Genomic DNA, 18,763 nt, shown 5'->3' with positions numbered 1-18,763 from the left:
GAAGAGAAAATATGCAACACGGGAGGACTCTTGCCTAACCCGTTAACAATGCCAACAACAAAACACTCAGCCAGCAGCAGTGCTCTAGCTCGAAATCTTCGGGCATTACTTCTTCTTTTCCGCATACGGCACCGCAAGGCCAACAGCCGGACAAGTCTCTCCGTTCCCTTGATCACCAGAGCGCTTCTTAAAAGCGCCGCAAGCGCCCAGTCCCTGCTTCCTATACTATGGCCGACGGCTAGTCCACGGCTGCTCCTAACGGAACGGTCCTTGAAAGCGCCGCGGGAACCTGACGGCCTGACGGCGAGATTCGCGCCGCAACTGTGACCCGCTCTGCTTTTTCTGGCCGAACGTTGCTCGCACCACGCCTCGCTGCCACTAGGGGTCTAGCTTGTACGCTGGTACCCTTGACCTAACGAAACGAAAACACCTACGTCAGGCTCGCACAACCTTGACCCAGCCTCAAGACTCACCTCGCTTCTGCGACCCGCAACCTGCCTTGACTGAGCTCCACGTACATTGCCAAATGGCCGCTTGTGGCCTTCTTTTTCTATGACTGCTGGTCCTGCGCCAGCTCCTCCAGCACGATGATCCCTCAGCGGGTAAAACTTCGCTGCAGCTCTTCGTGAATTTCTGGATGCTTCTCCTTGCTCGCCAGAACTTTCTTGTTCCGCGGTTAAATCACCAAAAGAACGCTGCTTCCACTCGGTTTTCTAACCTCCGTTACCAGATCGACAAAGCCCTCCACGAAACGCTAAATAGGGTCCTACTATGCGATCGGGCTGCCAGATAGGCTGATTCACCGCACTCCCCAATTCCGATCGTTCAGTTATATGGCGGCTATTGGATAGAATTGGCCGATCCCTATGAAATTTGCAAATCAGATTATTTTGCCCAATTGGAATCTGTACCAAGTCCCATCTTTCTAACTTAAAAAACACCAAAGTTATGTCAATTCCGATCGTTCTATGACAGCTATAGGATATAGTTTGCCGATCCTTTGTATATAATATATATTTGTCAAACATAACATGTGTGGAAAGTCTCAACCCTCTAACTTAAAAACACCAACGTTATGGCATTTCCGATCAATCAGTTATATTGCAGCTATAGGATATAGTCGATCGATCCCGGCCGTTCCGACTTATATACTACCTGCAAGGAAAAGAAGGATGTGTGCAAAGTTTCAACTCGATAGCTTTAAAACTGAGAGAATAGTTTTCGTAGAAACCGACAGACAGACGGACAGAAAGACAGACGGACATGCTTATATCGACTTAAAAGGTAATCCTGATCAAGAATATATATACTTTATAGGGTCGGAGATGTCTCCTATACTGCGTTGCACACTTTTGACCAAAAATATAATAGGGGCAAGGGTATAAAAACAAGAAAGGAAGGCTAACTTCGAGCGTAGCCGTTGATATACCCTTGAAATTAAGCAGAAGCTTATATTATTATTATACATATCGGATCGTATATAGTTGTCCGATCCTTATAAGAATTTCACCATCAACAAAATTTCTAATAAAAATATTGGAAACAGCCCCAAGCATCTTTAAAAATAGAATGGTTGTGCCATTTCCGATCTTTCAGTTATATGGCAGGTATAGGGTATAATCGGCCGATTCTTATGAAACATAGGATTATATTGCCCAAAACGGAAACCGTAGATAGTCCCATCATTCTAGCTTCAAAAACAACAATGTTAAGCCAATTATCCTAATAAAACTTTGCAAATCGAATAAGATTGCCCAAAATGCAATCTGTACAAAGTCCCATCTTTCTAACTTAAAAAACATTCCACAGCATAAACATATGATAGCTATAGAATATAGTCGGCCGATCCTTATGAATTTTGCACATAAGATGTTTTGACCAAATTTAACATGTGAGAAAAGTCCAAACCCTCCAACATAAAAAACACCAATAATAGGCATTTCCGATGAATCAGTTATATGGCAGCTATAGGATATAGTCGACCAATCCTTATCAAAATTTGTCCGATCGGATAATTTTTTCCAAAGTGGGATCCATAGAAAGTCCCATCCTTCTTACTTAAAAAAAAAAAACAAACTTATGGCATATCCGATCAATCATATAATAAACATGTATTACATATAAAATAAATGCGCAAAATTAAAAAAAAAAAAGTTTTTCCAGTTTTTCTAGTTAAACCAATTGTTGAATGTAACACTTTATTTTGGGTGTGCGATATAAAATAATAAATATTAGAAAAGTATTGGCGGAATTGGTTTGCCTAGTTTTTTTTTAGCCTTTAATCCATGATTTGACCCAAAAACGGTGGTGGCATTATGCATTATATGCATTATATGTTCAGTGGAGGCATATGCATATAAACCTTTTTACTCGTAAAATTGTGCATTTGTGAGTCTTCTCATTAAGACATGAGACACTGAAACACAAAGCAGAATTACATCAAAATTTGCCCTGAAGGAACAAAGTTCGAGGTTGGCCGAGTGGAGAGCGTCGTGGTTCCTAACACGGAGGGCCTGGGTTCGAGTCCTAATTGAGTCAATGTTTATGTTTACTTCTTAAGCCCTTTTTATACCCCTGCAGAGGGTATTATAATTTTGGTCAAAAGTGTGCAACGCAGTGAAGGAGACATCTCCGACCCTATAAAGTATATATATTCTTGATCAGGATCACCTCCTGAGTCGATATGAGCATGTCCGTCTGTCCGTCTGTCTGTCTGTCTGTCGGTTTCTACGCAAACTAGTCTCTCAGTTTTGGAGCTATCAAGTTGAAACTTTGCCCACATCCGTTTTTTCCTTGCAGGTAGTATATAAGTCGGAACGGCCGGGATCGGCCGACTATATCCTATAGCTGCCATATAACTGATTGATCGGATATGCTATAACTTTGTTGTTTTTTAAGTTAGAGGGTTAAGACTTTCCACACATGTTATATTTGACCAACGTATCTTGTGTACAAAATTTTATAAGGATCGGCCGACTATATCCTATAGCTGTCATAGAACGATCGGAATTGGCATAACTTTGGTGTTTTTTAAGTTAGAAAGATGGGATTTGGTACAGATTCTATTTTGGACAAAAGAATTTGATTTGCCAAATTTCATGAGGATCGGCCGACTATATGCGATCCGCTATATATCTAATAATATAAGATGGGTGGCGCCACCTAGTGGACTGCGACTTAACTGCAAGGGTATTTAAACTTCGGCTCCGCCCGAAGTTAACTTTCCTTTCTTGTTTTTTGATAATTTATTATATAGTGAAACTCTTATGAGGATCGGCCTCTCATCTGTTTATTTGTTTAAATAATTTGGTTTCCCGCAACTACGAAACAATTTTGGATTTTTAATAAAATTTTGGTCAATTTTTTAAATAAAATTTTTAAACTACCAAAATTCCAAACCCTTTGTAAATTAAAAATACGCATAAATTCAGAACCACTGAAGCTATCGAAACATTCTTTAAATCAGTGGTTCCCAAACTTTTTTCTGTCATGGACCCCTTTGAGGACTTTGCAGGATCCGGTGGACCCCCTTCAGCACTCCCTAACAAATAACCGCAAATCTCCTCGTTCTGTGATATTCAATCTGTTCCTTTTTTTTGTTAATAAGTTTGTAACGGCACTAAAACTTTTTTCGACGAGATATGATGAGGGAAACGCTATGAGAAGCTTTTGCGTGATTGCCCACAGGATATTTTTTAGGTATTTCTGCCTGCAACCAAAATTTCTGATACCCTTTTTTAAATGTCACTTTCAGCTCCTCATTAGTGCTGAGCTCGAGTAGCTCCTCTTGTAATATCACATTCTCCACTTCTTCATCAAATGGATTTATGATCCATGGTGGTATTTCCATCGACAGAATGTCTTCAAATCTAGTATTAAAATCACCATGCAGGGCAATCAAATGTTGAATGTATGTCTGAATATCTTCATCAAGGCATTCTACCTGCGATAAGTTTGAAAACTGTGAAAACTCGCGCCGACCAATATTTCCCTTCATAAACTTCAATTTACCAATAAAAGCTGAAATTACACTGTTTGTTGTTATTAAATTAAGGCTGTCCCCTTGTAATTGTAAGTTGAGCTCATTAAATTTTTGAAACAAATCTGTCAAATAGGCGACGTCTGCTTTAAAATTGATTAGGTTTTTTTTTAAATCAGGATCTTTACTGCCCAGAAATTCCTGTCCTGAGTTGAAAAGTGAATAAAATCTTGATAAGCATGCACCTTTCGACAACCAGCGTACTTCGGTATGTAACAGCAATCGTTGGAAATCTTCATCATTTTCATCGCACAATTGTGTGAATAAGCTCGTATTTAATGCATTGCTTCTAATTTTGTTAACTGCATTAAGCACAAATTGAAGCGATTGGTGCAATCTGTCACTTAAATTTTTCGCTACTAGATGTTGTCGGTGGATAACACAATGAATTGTAGTTACCTCTGGTATAATTCTTTTAAGATGGCTTATAAACCCACGATATCGCCCGACCATGGCAGGAGCTCCATCTGTTGCCACCGATCTGTTTGTGAATGGAATCGATTTTTCTTTAAAAAAATCACTGAGAACAGCAAATATTGATTCACCTTTAGTGTCCGTCTTCAAAGTTCTTGCAAATAGTAGCTCTTCATGGATTTCTTCGCCCATAACAAATCGAACATATGCCAATAATAATGCTTCGTTGCCAGGTAAAGTTGACTCGTCCAGTTGAATAGAAAAATGAGTTGTTTGCAGATAATCACACAAGAAACTTTCAACATCAGAGCTCATTTCATCAATACGTCTTTGTACAGTGTTGTTACTCAACGGAATTTTTTTTGAATATGTCTAATGAAGATTTGTGCAGAACAGTTTTTAAGACCTCTTCAACAGCAGGTAAAATTAACTGTTCTCCAATGGTGTGCGGTTTTCCAGATTTTGCTATGAGTAATGAGATATTGTAAGATGCCCGCAAGCCATCATCATTGCTTTCAGACGTTGAAGCAAACATACTGTGCACGGTGGGTCTTTTTTCATATTTTTCTTTTAATGTTTGGAAATATTTTAAATCTTTATCTTTTTTATCTGAATGACACCTTCTTAGGTGCTCTTCCAGCTTTGATGGTTTCATGGAGTCATTGCCCAAAACTTTGTTGCATAAAATGCATGTGGGCAACCGTTTGTCTGCCTGTGATGGAAGAAAACCAAATTTTAAATATTCAACACTATACTGACGACACTTCTTCTTAGATTCGGTCATGTTTCGTATCAATTACCAATCTGCAATGTAAACAATAAATAAAAAACCGAACAATCAAATACCTACTGAACTTATATACTTCCATAAAATAATATATTATTATAAATATACCTATCTCATATAGAGTAAGGTTGGTTGGAAGAGATTTCTTTCCATTTAATTAACATTTTTTGTAAAAAAAATTTTAAAGTAAATAATATATGAAATAAAAATACAACTCGTTAATTAAATAACGCAAAACCTTACAGTAGTTTGTCGAAAATCAAGAGAAGAATCGATTCCACTAATAAAAACATTAGGGTAAAATTTTATCCAACAAAATTGAAATTATGCCGTGTTTGATTATTACTCAACTTTTGATTAACACAGGTCTTACGCTTTTTGATTAACACGTTATTGTATATACCCATTACTTTTTTATTGTTTTTATCCCACAGGAAGGTGATACTACTCATGATAATAAACAACTTTTCCTATGAAGCCGCTTCCGAAATCTCGAAAAAAATCTGTTTTTCCATACTTCCATTTCTCGAGATTTCATAGGGAAAGTTCTTTATTTACATGAGTTGAATCACTTTCCCGCGAGAACAAAACGATAAAAAAGTCACGGTGTATGCATATAACAAATAGGCAGGTATGTACTTATACTTACTTTTGCGATACTGGTAATCACTAGGTAATATCGATTCACTTTACTTTTAGAAAGTGTGGAAACAAATTATGGCACTAATATCGATTCAGATTTCCTTATGACATTTCGGAAATGAGAAACGTTTCTCCTTGACATTCGTATTTATAAACAAATTCATTTGCACGTTTGTAGAGGTGCAGAACTTGCTGAGCTTCTCGATGTTTTTTAAAATACATCGATGTTTTTCATTTTTCCAAAACATCGAGGTATCGATGTTTCCATCGATGTTTTCTGCACCTCTACACGTTTGAACAAGTATTGCGGACGGGACGGTTGCCGGCAGCGGCGCGTCGACGACAAGTCTCGACGCGTTGTACTGAATATGAAACAAATTTTTACACTTTTACAGGGTTTTACAAGTAACAGTCGCTGAGCTTCTCAAAATATTATCTGCCTATAGTGATAGAAGTCAAGCCAATATCTTAGTTCTTCACTATCGAAACCAAATTAATTTTCATTCACCCCCGCTTACAAAGTGTAGACCCCCATTTTTTGTTAGACCCAACGTAGACCCCCGTCGAGTCTCCCGTGGACCCCTGGGGGTCCACCTGGACCACTTTGGGAACTACTGCTTTAAATCATTGGAATTATTCCACTTGTATTATTCCACTTCCTTTAATGTCAAAATCTATGGAGTAAAAAAAAATACTTTTGGTGTTTATCCATACATTTAAAGTATTGGTAACTGTGTTCTATATGTGTTAAAGATCTATGTTTATATACCCTGCAGTTCCAGTGTTGAGGAGTTCCTTGTGGAACTCTCCATTACCTGCTCACCATACATGGGGAATTCCTCAGTGCTGGTATATGAAATCAGTTAACGAATTTTTGTATGGGATGTCCTATGCATCGGTGACCTGACTTTTCTCCCTAACTAGTTAGGGAATTTCCCCAGGAATTCCTGCAAAGAAATCCTAGGGAAGGTGTTTGGTATTCTTTGCAAATAACTCATCAAAGAACTCCTTGGTCATTTTTTGCAAAAAAATCCCTGGGAAGACATTTTGAAAAAAAATCATTGTCTATTTTTAGAAACCCACCACACCAATGTTTTCGCAAATTGTAAATATTTTACAAATATCATAAACTAATTTTACTTACTTTCGCCTGGACTGGGATTCGAACCTCCGAGCTTTTGTTTAAGAGACAAGCCTCTAAGCTATCAAGGAATCGCGCGTAGGCAGCGACTGACAATAATATGACTCTACAAAGTTGTATATATCAATCTCAATTATTTTTTAAATCCCCATTTAAAAAAAGAATAAATGTAAAATTTTATATTAAGCTTGCGATATTAAAAAAAAATAAAAGTAAACTCATAATATTCATAGTTTTCCGGTGGGAATCGAACCAACGATCTAAGATTAACAGGCAGACATCTTAACCATTGAACTATTGGGTTAAAGTTTCACGCGAAAAATATTTAGAAACACAAGAATATGTGTTCCCTCTCTCCCTCTCCGCTTACTTACTTTGCTGAGAGAATTTTCTTTCTCTCATCGACTGTCTTTGCATTTTCTATTGTTTTAAAGACGTTGTCTCTCACTCTTTTCTCAGTGTGTCCCTCTCAGTTGTTTTTGGTACTGCAGGAAACAAACAAAAACACTGATATCATATAAAATAAACTCTTGACGAGGTAAAGTACCGGTGACGAATCTGCATGCTAAACCCAAAATATCTTATACCAATTTTGGTGACGAAAATATGCTATATAGGTGTACGAAATTGCATATAAAAATGTTCTCAGACGGCACGTGTCTGATTTTTTGTTTGTTTTTCTTGCACGTGCCGAACAAGAATATTTTTATACCCTTGCAGAGGGTATTATAATTTTGGTCAAAAGTGTGCAACGCAGTGAAGGAGACATCTCCGACCCTATAAAGTATATATATTCTGATCAGGATCACCTCCTGAGTCGATATGAGCATGTCCGTCTGTCCGTCTGTCTGTTTCTACGCAAACTAGTCTCTCAGTTTTAAAGCTATCGAGTTGAAACTTTGCACACATCCTTCTTTCCTTTGCAGGCAGTATGTAAGTCGGAACGGCCGGGATCGGTCGACTATATCCTATAGCTGCCATATAACTGATTGATCGGAAATGCCATAACTTTGGTGTTTTTTAAGTTAGAAAGATGGGATTTGGTACAGATTCTATTTTGGGGAAAACAATCTGATCTGCCAATTTTCATAGGATCGGCCGACTATAAACGATCCGCTATGTATCTAATAAAATAAGATGGGTGGCGCCACCTAGCGGACTGCGACTGAACTGCAAGGGTATATCAAATTCGGCTCCGCCCGAAGTTAGCTTTCCTTTCTTGTTTATATGCAATTTTGTATAAAATTATTTAATAAAAATAATACCTTTCGGTTGGAGTATAATTCGATCAGATCGGATGTCTACAGAAAATTTTTAATTCTTCGGCTATATATAGAGTCTCCTCGCGCACGCCAAAGCATGCATGACTGCCATCCACAGTGATTTAAATTTTTTGTCGTTTGGCATCCCTATGCAAATGTCTGAAATTTTTTTTATTAATCACATATGATTTTCAGTTGGACCGTAGTACGTTCAATCACTAACCATACAACATATAGACTTCTCATTTCATACAACGAAAATGGACGCAAAAATTTCTTGCGGCAGGCCACCGGAGGCGCCAGAGAGAATCTTACTCTCATCTTACGCTCATAATCTCATTGAACTTTTTCGGTTGTTCAGTCGCAGGTAAGCGCATCATCAAGAAGGTTTATCCGCGGTTAAACTGATCTTTATATTTATGAGTGCTCACACATTAACATACACGGTTTCATGTGTGCGTTCGACTTCCTTTTGAAGCCAGCTAAAATTTTTGATTTTCGTAACTTTTCAGGCATGCTACCATAAGAAAAATACGACTTATGTTGAAAAAAAATATGTTTTATATTTTAATATTTCAGCTTATATTTTATATATGTATGTTATGGTAGGTGGTAGTGGTGGCTGTAAAATGGTTTTCATAGTTATTCAGAAGTTTTTCCGAATTAAAATCTATATATCAAGGTATTATTCAGTCGATTGCTCTTAAGTTGTAGTTCTGCAAGCGGATGATGTTTCATACCCTTCTGATGGATTATTTTTAGTGGAGTGACAATAAACAAAAGCAGCTGACAGCAAACAGCATTTTTTGTTTCTGTGGCCATCAGTAGGGTTTTAAGTGAAACCGACTAAAAGATACTCTGTTCCAATCTTAATACAACGATTTTTATTTTTTCGTAAATATATAAATAAGTAATTTCGTAAATAAACTAAATATGTATGAAATATTAAAAAAATATAATATAATATATAATACATTTTTTTCATAGTTAAATAATAATAAATACTCCCATTTTCTTAGGGTAGCATGCCTAAAAAGTTACAAAAATCAAAAATTGTAACTTCGCGCACATGAAACCGTGTATGGGAATGTTTGAGCACGCATACATTATAAAGACCAGTTTAACCGCGGAAGAACTTCTTGATGATGCGCTTCTCTGCGACTGAACAACCAAAAAAGTGCAATGAGATTATGAGCCTAAAAATGAGCGTAAGATGAGAGTAAGATTCTCTCTGAGGCATCGTTGTATGAAATGAGAAGTCTATATGTTGTACATATGTATAGTTAGTGGTTCAATTTATACACACTGAAAATAAACTTTTTTGTTCGTCGAACAAACTGACTGGAAGATTAAAAATTTTAAAACATTTGCTGAAGGGCTTTAAGACGTTAATCTATGCTTGGGTTGGCATCTCCATATAAATTTCTGGTATTTTTTAGTCTTAAGCTAATACCATTTAAGTTTGAAATTAATACTTACAAATTTATTTGCGGCGCCCCTAATATAAATTTATAAATACTATATAAATGGTTTTATAATATCCACTAAAAGACCGAATAATGCAAGAATAATTCTAGATGAAAAACAAATCAATTTTACCCCAAGGCGTATCTCTAAATCGAAGAATTTTCATATCGATATTTGACTAGTGATGTACAAATGTAGCAATAATATTGTTCTCAGGAAAACAAAAACTTGGCGATAAATATTTTTTATTCATATTTTTCGTTTTTGGAGTGATTTTGCAAAAAACGACATTTGCGCCTAGTTTTTTAAAAGTAAATTATCAAATATAAACCTATGTCTTTACATACGAGCTAAAATAAATTCAAATAAATGCCAAATCTCTTTAGTTATACCATCCCCATTTGTAATATTTCCTGGAGAATGGCATTGCCAAGTAAAATCATCATAGTAACGAGAACGAGAGTACGCGTATAGAATAATAAAAAATGAGAAACCGTTAATAAAATCAGAGGATTACAGTAGATTAAGAATGGCAAAAAGCAAATAAAAGATCCACGAAGCAGAGAACAAGTTAAAATGGGGAACTAGAATATTTTAGAATGAAAAACACAAAAGTAATATGAGCGCAAAGGTATTTCATAGAGAATGTCAAAACTCGAGTAAAACCAGCGAATAATAGGAACGAGAACGAGAGTACAGTACGAATTGGAACTTTGTGCGGAATAAAAAAAAAAGAAGAAGAATATGGCGACGACGTGAGCATCTTTTGTGTGTATTTAAAGTGTATATAAAACAAGTGGGTAGAAATCAAAACAAAAACACTTGATTTATAAACTATAATCGCAACGTTTTATCTTTATTACTCTGGAATCATCGCATCGCTTATAGACTTGAAGCCTTACTTTTATTAATCCCAAGTACCACTGCACGAAAACGCAGAAGAAACGAAAATTCATTTGCTGTGTGTAATTACAGGAAGTATTGTTCCCATTTTAGAGGTAAATAATTGCCATCCTAGTGGCCAGTTGCATCTCAACCCACTTTCCTCAACAAAAAAAAAATACAGGCATATGTTGACACATGTACGTTTCCAGCTGGCTAAAATTATAATAATTACACATTCGCCACCATGCTGATCCGTTTGTGTAGGTGCACCCGATTCGATATAAACTAATGATCTCGGATCGTTGCAGACTCCAATTCAACCGAATAAAAAGCGGTGCTAAAAACGGTTTTCCTGCTAACAGCAATAGTTAGCACCAGACTATGTCTAACTTTTTGCGACACCAGGAGGTACAAGAGAACACATAGCCATGGCTGCGACAAGAAAACTTCAAGGTACACCAGTTTCAAAAAAAACTTCGGAATTTCCTTAATGTTTTTAAAATAAATTTATTAAAAATCCAATTAAAATTTACGTTAAAGCAGCAAAATTCTTTTCTTGGTTAGGTGAAATCGATCGATGTTTAAAAAAAGTAGCCGAGGGCGTTGAAACTTTTGAAGATATTTGGAAAAAAGTTCATAATGCCACGAACACGAACCAGAAGGTGAGCAAATATCATTGATTTGTTTGTATTTTAAGCAGAATCAGAAACATACAGATTTTTCTAATAATTTTAACATAAATTACTTCAGCAAAAACATCTGCAGGAGAAATATGAGGCAGATCTTAAAAAAGAAATCAAAAAACTGCAGCGATTGCGCGACCAAATCAAATCATGGATTGCATCGGCTGAAATTAAGGATAAAAGCGCATTGCTTGAGAATCGAAGGCTTATTGAAACAGTGAGTATTTAAAAAATGTTTCAAGGCAAACATAATTAATTTTTTTTTTTTATATATTTTTTTTTATAGCAAATGGAGCGATTTAAGGTGGTTGAGCGCGAAACAAAAACAAAAGCCTATTCCAAGGAAGGCTTAGGAGCGGCACAAAAAATGGACCCAGCTCAACGAATTAAGGATGATGCGCGAAATTGGTTAACCAGTTCTATTAGTTCACTTCAAATACAGATAGACCAATATGAAAGCGAAATCGAATCACTTTTGGCAGGGAAAAAGAAGCGCTTAGATCGAGATAAACAAGAACGCATGGATGACTTACGAGGAAAGCTGGACCGACATAAATTTCATATATCTAAGCTGGAGACCTTGCTTAGGTTGCTTGATAACGATGGAGTTGAAGCAGAGCAGGTGAACAAGATTAAAGACGATGTGGAATATTATATTGACTCGTCGCAAGACCCAGACTTCGAAGAGAATGAGTTTATCTACGACGACATTATCGGACTTGACGAGGTAGAGCTAAGTGGCACGGCCACAACTGATAGCAACAACAGCAATGAGACGAGCGGCTCGCCAAGCAGTGTCACCTCTGGCGGAAGTCCTTCGCAGTCGCCTGTAACAGTTCAGCAGGTATTACCTCCCTCAATGCCTGTAGCGCCTAGTAGTGGAAGCAGTAGCACGGTCAGCACAGCTTTGTTTCAATCGCAGCAAGCAGCACAAACTAACGGCAACAATGTGGGTTATGCGAGTGATACCAGCGCTGCTTCCTCATCTGCTACAACATCAACAGATGCTGCGAGTAGTACAGTTGCCATTGGTGGAAGTGGAGTGGGTAGCACTGATAAGCGCAATAAAAACACCGAAAGCAATACGAACAGTAAATTAAAAGTATTTATAAAAAAAGTCTTATTATATCATTTGAATCCATTGTAACAAACTTTTATCTTAAACAGCAACCTCAACCAATAAAGCCCATCCCTGTGCGAGCATCTCCTAAGGCGCTTACGGGTAGTGATAGTGAGTAGATGCTAAATGTTCTACAATGTCATACTTATATCTTCTTAAATAAAACTTTTTTTAGCTCAAGTTAACAAAATTGTTAGCTCAACACCAAGTAAAATTAACTCTCAGCCAACAACAGCTGCTGCTATTGTCGCGCAAAGCAGCATTAGTGGAAGTGCAGCTGGAATCTCTAGCTCCATCGTTGGAAACGGACCACCAACAACAGCTGCTATAGGGCATAATTCTACAGTTCAACCTCATGCCCCTACGCCAGGCTTTACCGTCACTAACTCTACTACTTCCTCTAATGCCTCTACATCATCTTGTTTAACAAACAGTTCTGTACAAGGCTCGACTGTGATTCCAGTAGCGCCAACCATTGCATTTGCTGCGGTAGCAAAAAACAATACATGTAAGCGGGTAGCTCTATCTTGCTTGAAGTCCTAACTTATCGGGAAGGTCTCTTTCTAGCACTATTGGAAAATTCTCCTGCATTGCAACAACCTCAGCAACAAACCACAGTTCCTACGGTGGCTGCCATCGTTGGAGCCGGACCTCAGACCCTGCAACAACAGCAACAGCCTCAGGCGGCACAGCTATCCAATCTTCAAACGAATTCCTCTCACATACAAAACGGTAAAAACGAAATACCTTTTTCTATACTGCAAAATATATTTCTTTACTTTTTATTTCTTTAAATTCTTGACTTAGTTTTTAGGGGGTATTCTGGTCTAGGAAAAAGTTTATAATTTCCATAATTCAATTAAAAAGTTGTACGATTTGAGAATAAAGAAACAAGACGATTGTTAAACTTTCAAATAATATTCGAAGATTTCAAAACTTTAATAACGCATCAATATTAGACCGAATCGGAATACTAGAAGGATTGTATCCTTGAATGCGTCCAATTTTGGACCCCCAACGTAATTAAGGGTTTGTTAAATTTTTACACAGTATTGGCAATGTTTTAAATGTTAAATAATGTATAATAAAAACATAAAAGTTATTTATTTTTCGAAAAGTGTGGAAATGGATCCCTCGACCAGAATCTGCCCCCTTTAAAGTAATCCTACACAGATAAAATGCACTTATCCCAACGGTTTTTCAAATCCTTAAATATCCTTAAATAGGCTTGACCTCTTTCAGGTATTTTTTTGTTATTTCTTTATTCATTGCAAACATTCTTCGTTGTTTTTAGCCCTTTAGTTTTGTGAAGAAGAAAATGTCACATGCGAGATGTAGGCTCCCCTGAACCAAAATCCAGAACAAACATAGCTTCTATCACCCACAGTTTCCGCGGTACACCTAAGAGAAGAAATTGATCAAATTTTACCAAATATTGAATTATGTAGGCCATGTAATTGCATTGACCATCATTGTTTTAGTGCATATCAAGTTTTGGCTATCTAAAACTGCGCAATATGTGGGTGATGGAACCTATGTTTGTTCTGGACTTTGGTTCAGGGGAGCTTAAAGGTTATGGAGCAAGTGCGTGGAGATTTTTTGCTGTTGGCCTGTGTTACCGGTCGTCTTGGCACAAAAATAAATAAAGTAGGCATATGCATTTTTATGTTATTATTATATTCCAAATGAAAGGTATTGATGTGTAGAACATATATGTATGCTTATATGTGAAGTAGCTTTCGCCTATTCAAAAATATTTAATTTGATATTTTGTTTGATTTTTATTTATAAATATTATTTTAATAATTTTTTTAATTTTTTGGGCGCAGCCGTAGTACCTTTGCAGTTTTGTTTAAGTGACAAACTTCACTAAGGCTTCTGTGGTCGAAGGCTTTAGTGGTTAAAGCATGCGTCTCTCAACAATCGGCTAAACTCGTAAAGCTACACAGTTTTTTAGCCTAACGTTTGTTGCGACCAGATACAGCAAAGCATACAGTTCCTTTAAAGGCTGCAACTCTTACAGTAGCTTTACAGTCTATAAATTACAAGTCAATATCTTGAAAAATAAGAACGTTGACCTGATCATTCTTATAGTAGCTATATGACATACTTGTCTGAACTGAAAAATCCTTAAACTTGGTCTTCCTTATCAAAAATATATATTTTTTACAGGGTGGGAATAATAATGGATCGATATCACACAAGAAAGAAAAGCTAACTGCGTGAAAAGTAGAAGTTTCTTTAACTTTTAACTTAATTGGGATTCTTAAATGGAGTAATTTTATTAGGATCTTACCACATACCAATTGAACGATCAAAAAAAGTTTTTTAAAGACAATTTTAAAAAAAGGAATATAAAAAGAAATTAGTTAGATAGTAAAACTTGCAAAAGGTTTTTGAAATTTCCTCTTTATTTTATATATAGTTGCAAAAAAAATAGCATCACTTCAGCAGATTTTGGGTTGAAACTTATATGGGTAGAAGCCTGCCGTCCAAACTTATATTCTGCGTGCCAAGCTTGAAGTCGATAGCTTTAAAACTCAGAGACTTATATTGACTCAGGAGGGCATCCTCATTGACAATATATATGTATAATAAAATTATAATATCATCCGCAAGGGTGCAATAAAGAAGCGATATTACTCATAATAGCGATTCATAATTTAATATCTTTCGTGATTCTGCAGATTGTAGATAACGTCTTTTTCAAAAATCAGTTAAAAGATTTCTTATAAGAGAGTTCTATTACTGAAATGATTAAAATGACAAGAATCGTTAATTATACGCTTTATTTTTCATATATATATACCCCTTTGCCAACACATCGTTACTTTATGTAGTTAGATTTCATAAATTTTTAAACTTAATTTATTCTTATATAAAGATTTAATGCGTTAAAATAGTTTTTAAATGGTGCGAGTAAAATTTATAGAACGGTTTGTATGATATAAAAAAACAGAATTGAATTTTTTTTCCTATATGTATTTTATATAAATCAACAAAACGTATACTATAGAGTCGGAAATTGTTACTTCAATACATTACAAAAATCTGGACAAAATTAATGTACCCTGCAAGGATATAAAAAGAAAGGATTTTTTTTTCGAAAAGTGACTCCCTTATTTTATTTTATTAGGTCTATCAGTCTCAGACGGTAATAGTGACAACAATAACAGTATCATCGATGCAATATCACTTAAAAGCATGGCACAAGAAGCTATTAATCGATCAGCAATCGATACGACTACCTTAATTCAACAACAACCCAACAACATGGATACGAGACAGTCTCAATCACAGCAGCCGTCTTCGCAACAATCGCTCATGCAACAGCATTTCAACACGGAAAATACTGCCAATCAGCTACAGCAACACCAAGTGCCGCCACAGTTGCAGAACGTCGGAGCATCGGGGACGCTAATAAGTTCGGTTGTAGCTGTGACTCACGGTGCAACAGCCAGCAATGGTCCTACAGCCGGACTTATTAATGTGACGAACGCTGCTGGTCAGCCAACAAGCAGCAATACGAAGCCACATTCACACCAACAGCAGCTGGCCACTACGGAAGCACACATTCCTACATTGTTGGGGGTTACGCCATTGGGTCCAACGCCACTTCAGAAGGAACATCAAGTACAATTTCAAATGATGGAGGCAGCTTATTTCCATCTTCCACATCCCATGGATACGGAGAAGTTACAAACGTACTTTCATCGCGCGCCAGTGCCGACTCCAGCACATTACCCCCAGGTGAGTTCTACGTAATTGTTATGTTGATTGCAGTTAACTGTATCTTGAATATTTTCACAAAGGCACAGCTGCCCATATACGATACCGTTGAATTTTATCAACGGCTTTCAACAGAGACGCTTTTTTTTGTATTTTACTACATGGAGGGCTCCAAGGCCCAGTATCTAGCGGCCAAGGCTTTGAAGAAACAAAGCTGGCGTTTCCACACAAAGTATATGATGTGGTTTCAGCGACATGAGGAACCAAAAATTATAAACGATGATTACGAACAGGTGAGCCTAAAAATTGTTGGGGAGAATTGTAAGACGTGAATGAACATTTCTTACTTACAGGGTACGTACATCTACTTTGACTATGAAAAGTGGAGTCAGCGCAAAAAGGAAGGATTCACTTTTGAATACAAGTACTTAGAAGACAAAGAGCTGAATTAAATATGTTGCGATGTGTGTTGCTTCGTCTGTGTATAAGAAACCTAATCCATTAAACCAATAAAATAATTCTACCATTTTCATAAAAAATCACACGCAACCAATCATAACACAACTCTCTCAATCCTTAAGCCATCATAAAAGGAGAAGCGTAAAGAATGGTATAATAATATGATATCTTACTTGATTATCAGGCAAAAGAAAATGGAAATTAGGCGATCATGAAAACAAGAGTAAGCATAAGTTAAAAGAATAATGAAGTACGGTTTTTTAAATGCATGTAAAAACATATGCTTATTTATAAATGTTTAACTATTCTCTATGGATATTTTCTTTGCGCGAAATAATTAAATGAACAATTTTACATTTAACTTTCATATTGATTTTGAATTATGTTTTATTCATTCAAGAAAAACACGCAACAATTAGTTTCATGAGTCTTAACTCAAAACTTTCATATTGTATAAAATTCACAGTCAAGTGTAGCTAACACTTAAACGATTTTTATGCGATTAGAATAAGCAGCTAATTAAAATTAAAAAAAAAAAAATTCAGCTGATCTTATTAAATTTAATATTCTAATTACGGTTACTAAGATCATTGATTAAGTTCAGTAAAATGTGTTAAAAAGCAACAAACCACAAAATAATGCATAAATAAAAAACCTTTAATAATAAGATAACAATAAACTTAAAATGAGTACATAATTCAAACACCCTTTTTTTAATTGAACAGAAATCAATTTTTTTAACACGTTCACAAAACTATATGTAGCCGATTTTATTTTATATGGTCTGTCTTCGATGGTCAATAATAACAATCCTATAGTAATTTTCCTATCATGTTTATGATTTAATTTAGTGGCTTGAGTTTTTTTTTTAAGTTTATTTTTATAAAAGTTTATAATGGAATAAAAAGGATATTCATATGCGGGTGTATAAAATATAAATAAAGAAACTTTAATCTTAAAATCATAAACAAGGAGAATAAATGTTTTACACAAAGAGGGCCCTGGTCTCTAAGAAACCTGTTTTATACCTGAGTGCTCGTAGAGAAAAAGTGTTCATTATATTCGTACAAATGTATGTAACAGTAAGGCCCCAAAAAAAGGTAAGTAAATTCGTGATCAGAATCAAGACTGGTCAATGTTGTCCATGCCTGAAGAACGCGATCATTTTGGAGACTATGATTTTTAAAATTGATTTTCAAGTAGTTTTATGGGTTAAAATTAAAGTATATCGTTTTGAATTACAAAATTTCCTGAAGCATCCAAAACAAAACTAAAAAAACTTTTGTTTTAAAATTCTTGAGGGTCTCTTTTCACTCTTGGCATCACCAAGGACCTTAATCATTATCAGTTTATTTTTTTAAATAAAATAATGATTATTGAAGAAAAAATATTCTTAATTCAAATAATGAATACAAATCATGAGTAATCATTATCTGCTGAGTACAAAAATAAAAATCACACAATTTTTTTTGTATTTGGATTTTTTTGCAAAAAAATATTACTCGATTCTAGGTGGCAAACTTTGCGTAAACACTTTCTGCATACGTCATTATTTCCTTTGTACGCAGTTAAGAGACGGAACCGCCGGGATCGTTCGAAAGGTTCGAATCGAAATGGTTGCAAGGTAGTCTGCTAAAAATTTAAAGTGAAGGGTCAAAATCGTTATTAATGCCCGAAACCTCTATTATATAATATTTTATATATTTCTTAAATCTTCTCCATAGGGACTAACAATATGTTATAAAACATAATCCTTAAAATTTACTTGCTTTCCTCATCGGACCCGAAACGTTCAGCACTTGCGTATAAACTACCTGCTCGTGGTTGCGGAGCACCCACTATTGATCGTCGGAAATGAGGGTGTCCGTCCAACGTGCCATGGTGGCAGTGTACCTAACCTGTTAGGCGACGAGTGTCCTCTCACAAGCTGCTTTACTCCTGCTTTTACGCATCGCCAGGAACAGCTCTTTCGTCCCGAAGACAGCCCCGTTCGCCATGCAGTCCATTCTTCAATCAAGTCCATCCCCGCTACATACAAGATGGCTTCATCGGAGACCGCCCTGAAGTCACTGGCGCCACCCGTATAGCTCCTAGCCTGTAGGCCGCATCCACTCCACTCCTGTAGCTTGGCGTAG

At 36.2% G+C, this 18,763-nt stretch overlaps 1 protein-coding gene and 2 long non-coding RNA genes across 5 annotated transcripts; 1 reads left to right on the top strand and 2 right to left on the bottom strand.

The window, feature by feature from the left end:
* Positions 1 to 4,393: 4,393 nt before the first annotated feature.
* LOC116655384 lies at positions 4,394 to 6,701 on the bottom strand. Its single transcript, XR_004310484.2, has 3 exons — positions 5,890 to 6,701; positions 4,585 to 5,257; positions 4,394 to 4,520 (listed from the first exon to the last, which is right to left on the bottom strand). It is a non-coding gene; the product is annotated as an uncharacterized LOC116655384 (long non-coding RNA).
* Positions 6,702 to 7,031: 330 nt separating this feature from the next.
* LOC116655385 lies at positions 7,032 to 9,936 on the bottom strand. The gene is made up of 3 exons (XR_004310486.2): positions 9,592 to 9,936; positions 8,289 to 8,444; positions 7,032 to 7,508 (listed from the first exon to the last, which is right to left on the bottom strand). It is a non-coding gene; the product is annotated as an uncharacterized LOC116655385 (long non-coding RNA).
* A 201-nt stretch (positions 9,937 to 10,137) lies between these two features.
* Positions 10,138 to 17,331, top strand: LOC6505409 (CCR4-NOT transcription complex subunit 3). 3 transcript variants are annotated; one of them, XM_014904060.3, is made up of 12 exons: positions 10,138 to 10,548; positions 10,641 to 10,750; positions 10,946 to 11,090; positions 11,202 to 11,299; positions 11,388 to 11,537; positions 11,607 to 12,422; positions 12,488 to 12,551; positions 12,616 to 12,948; positions 13,008 to 13,172; positions 15,577 to 16,190; positions 16,259 to 16,462; positions 16,523 to 17,331. In XM_014904060.3, exons 3-12 carry the CDS (start codon positions 11,066 to 11,068, stop codon positions 16,619 to 16,621), a joined length of 2,568 nt encoding a protein of 855 aa, XP_014759546.1. In that variant the 5' UTR covers positions 10,138 to 10,548; positions 10,641 to 10,750; positions 10,946 to 11,065; the 3' UTR covers positions 16,622 to 17,331. The 3 variants fall into 3 exon arrangements, with proteins under 3 accessions (XP_014759546.1, XP_014759544.1, XP_044572043.1); XM_014904058.3 differs by having other exon boundaries at positions 16,253 to 16,462; XM_044716108.1 differs by having other exon boundaries at positions 10,847 to 11,090; positions 16,253 to 16,462.
* The last annotated feature ends 1,432 nt before the right edge of the window (positions 17,332 to 18,763 follow it).

The sequence above is a fragment of the Drosophila ananassae genome, chromosome 3R (assembly GCF_017639315.1).
Source record: "Drosophila ananassae strain 14024-0371.13 chromosome 3R, ASM1763931v2, whole genome shotgun sequence".
NCBI classification, from domain to species: Eukaryota; Metazoa; Arthropoda; class Insecta; order Diptera; family Drosophilidae; genus Drosophila; species Drosophila ananassae.
This window is presented reverse-complemented; position numbering and strand designations above follow the sequence as displayed.

What these genes read in the sequence shown, in the direction of transcription:
- LOC6505409 (XM_014904058.3), top strand. Translation starts at nt 11,066, where the DNA reads ATGGCTGCGACAAGAAAACTTCAAG. An exon ending in GGCGCTTACGGGTAGTGATA is followed by an intron (nt 12,552 to 12,615) that starts GTGAGTAGATGC and finishes AACTTTTTTTAG; the next exon opens with CTCAAGTTAACAAAATTGTT. An exon ending in CTCCAGCACATTACCCCCAG is followed by an intron (nt 16,191 to 16,252) that starts GTGAGTTCTACG and finishes ATTTTCACAAAG; the next exon opens with GCACAGCTGCCCATATACGA.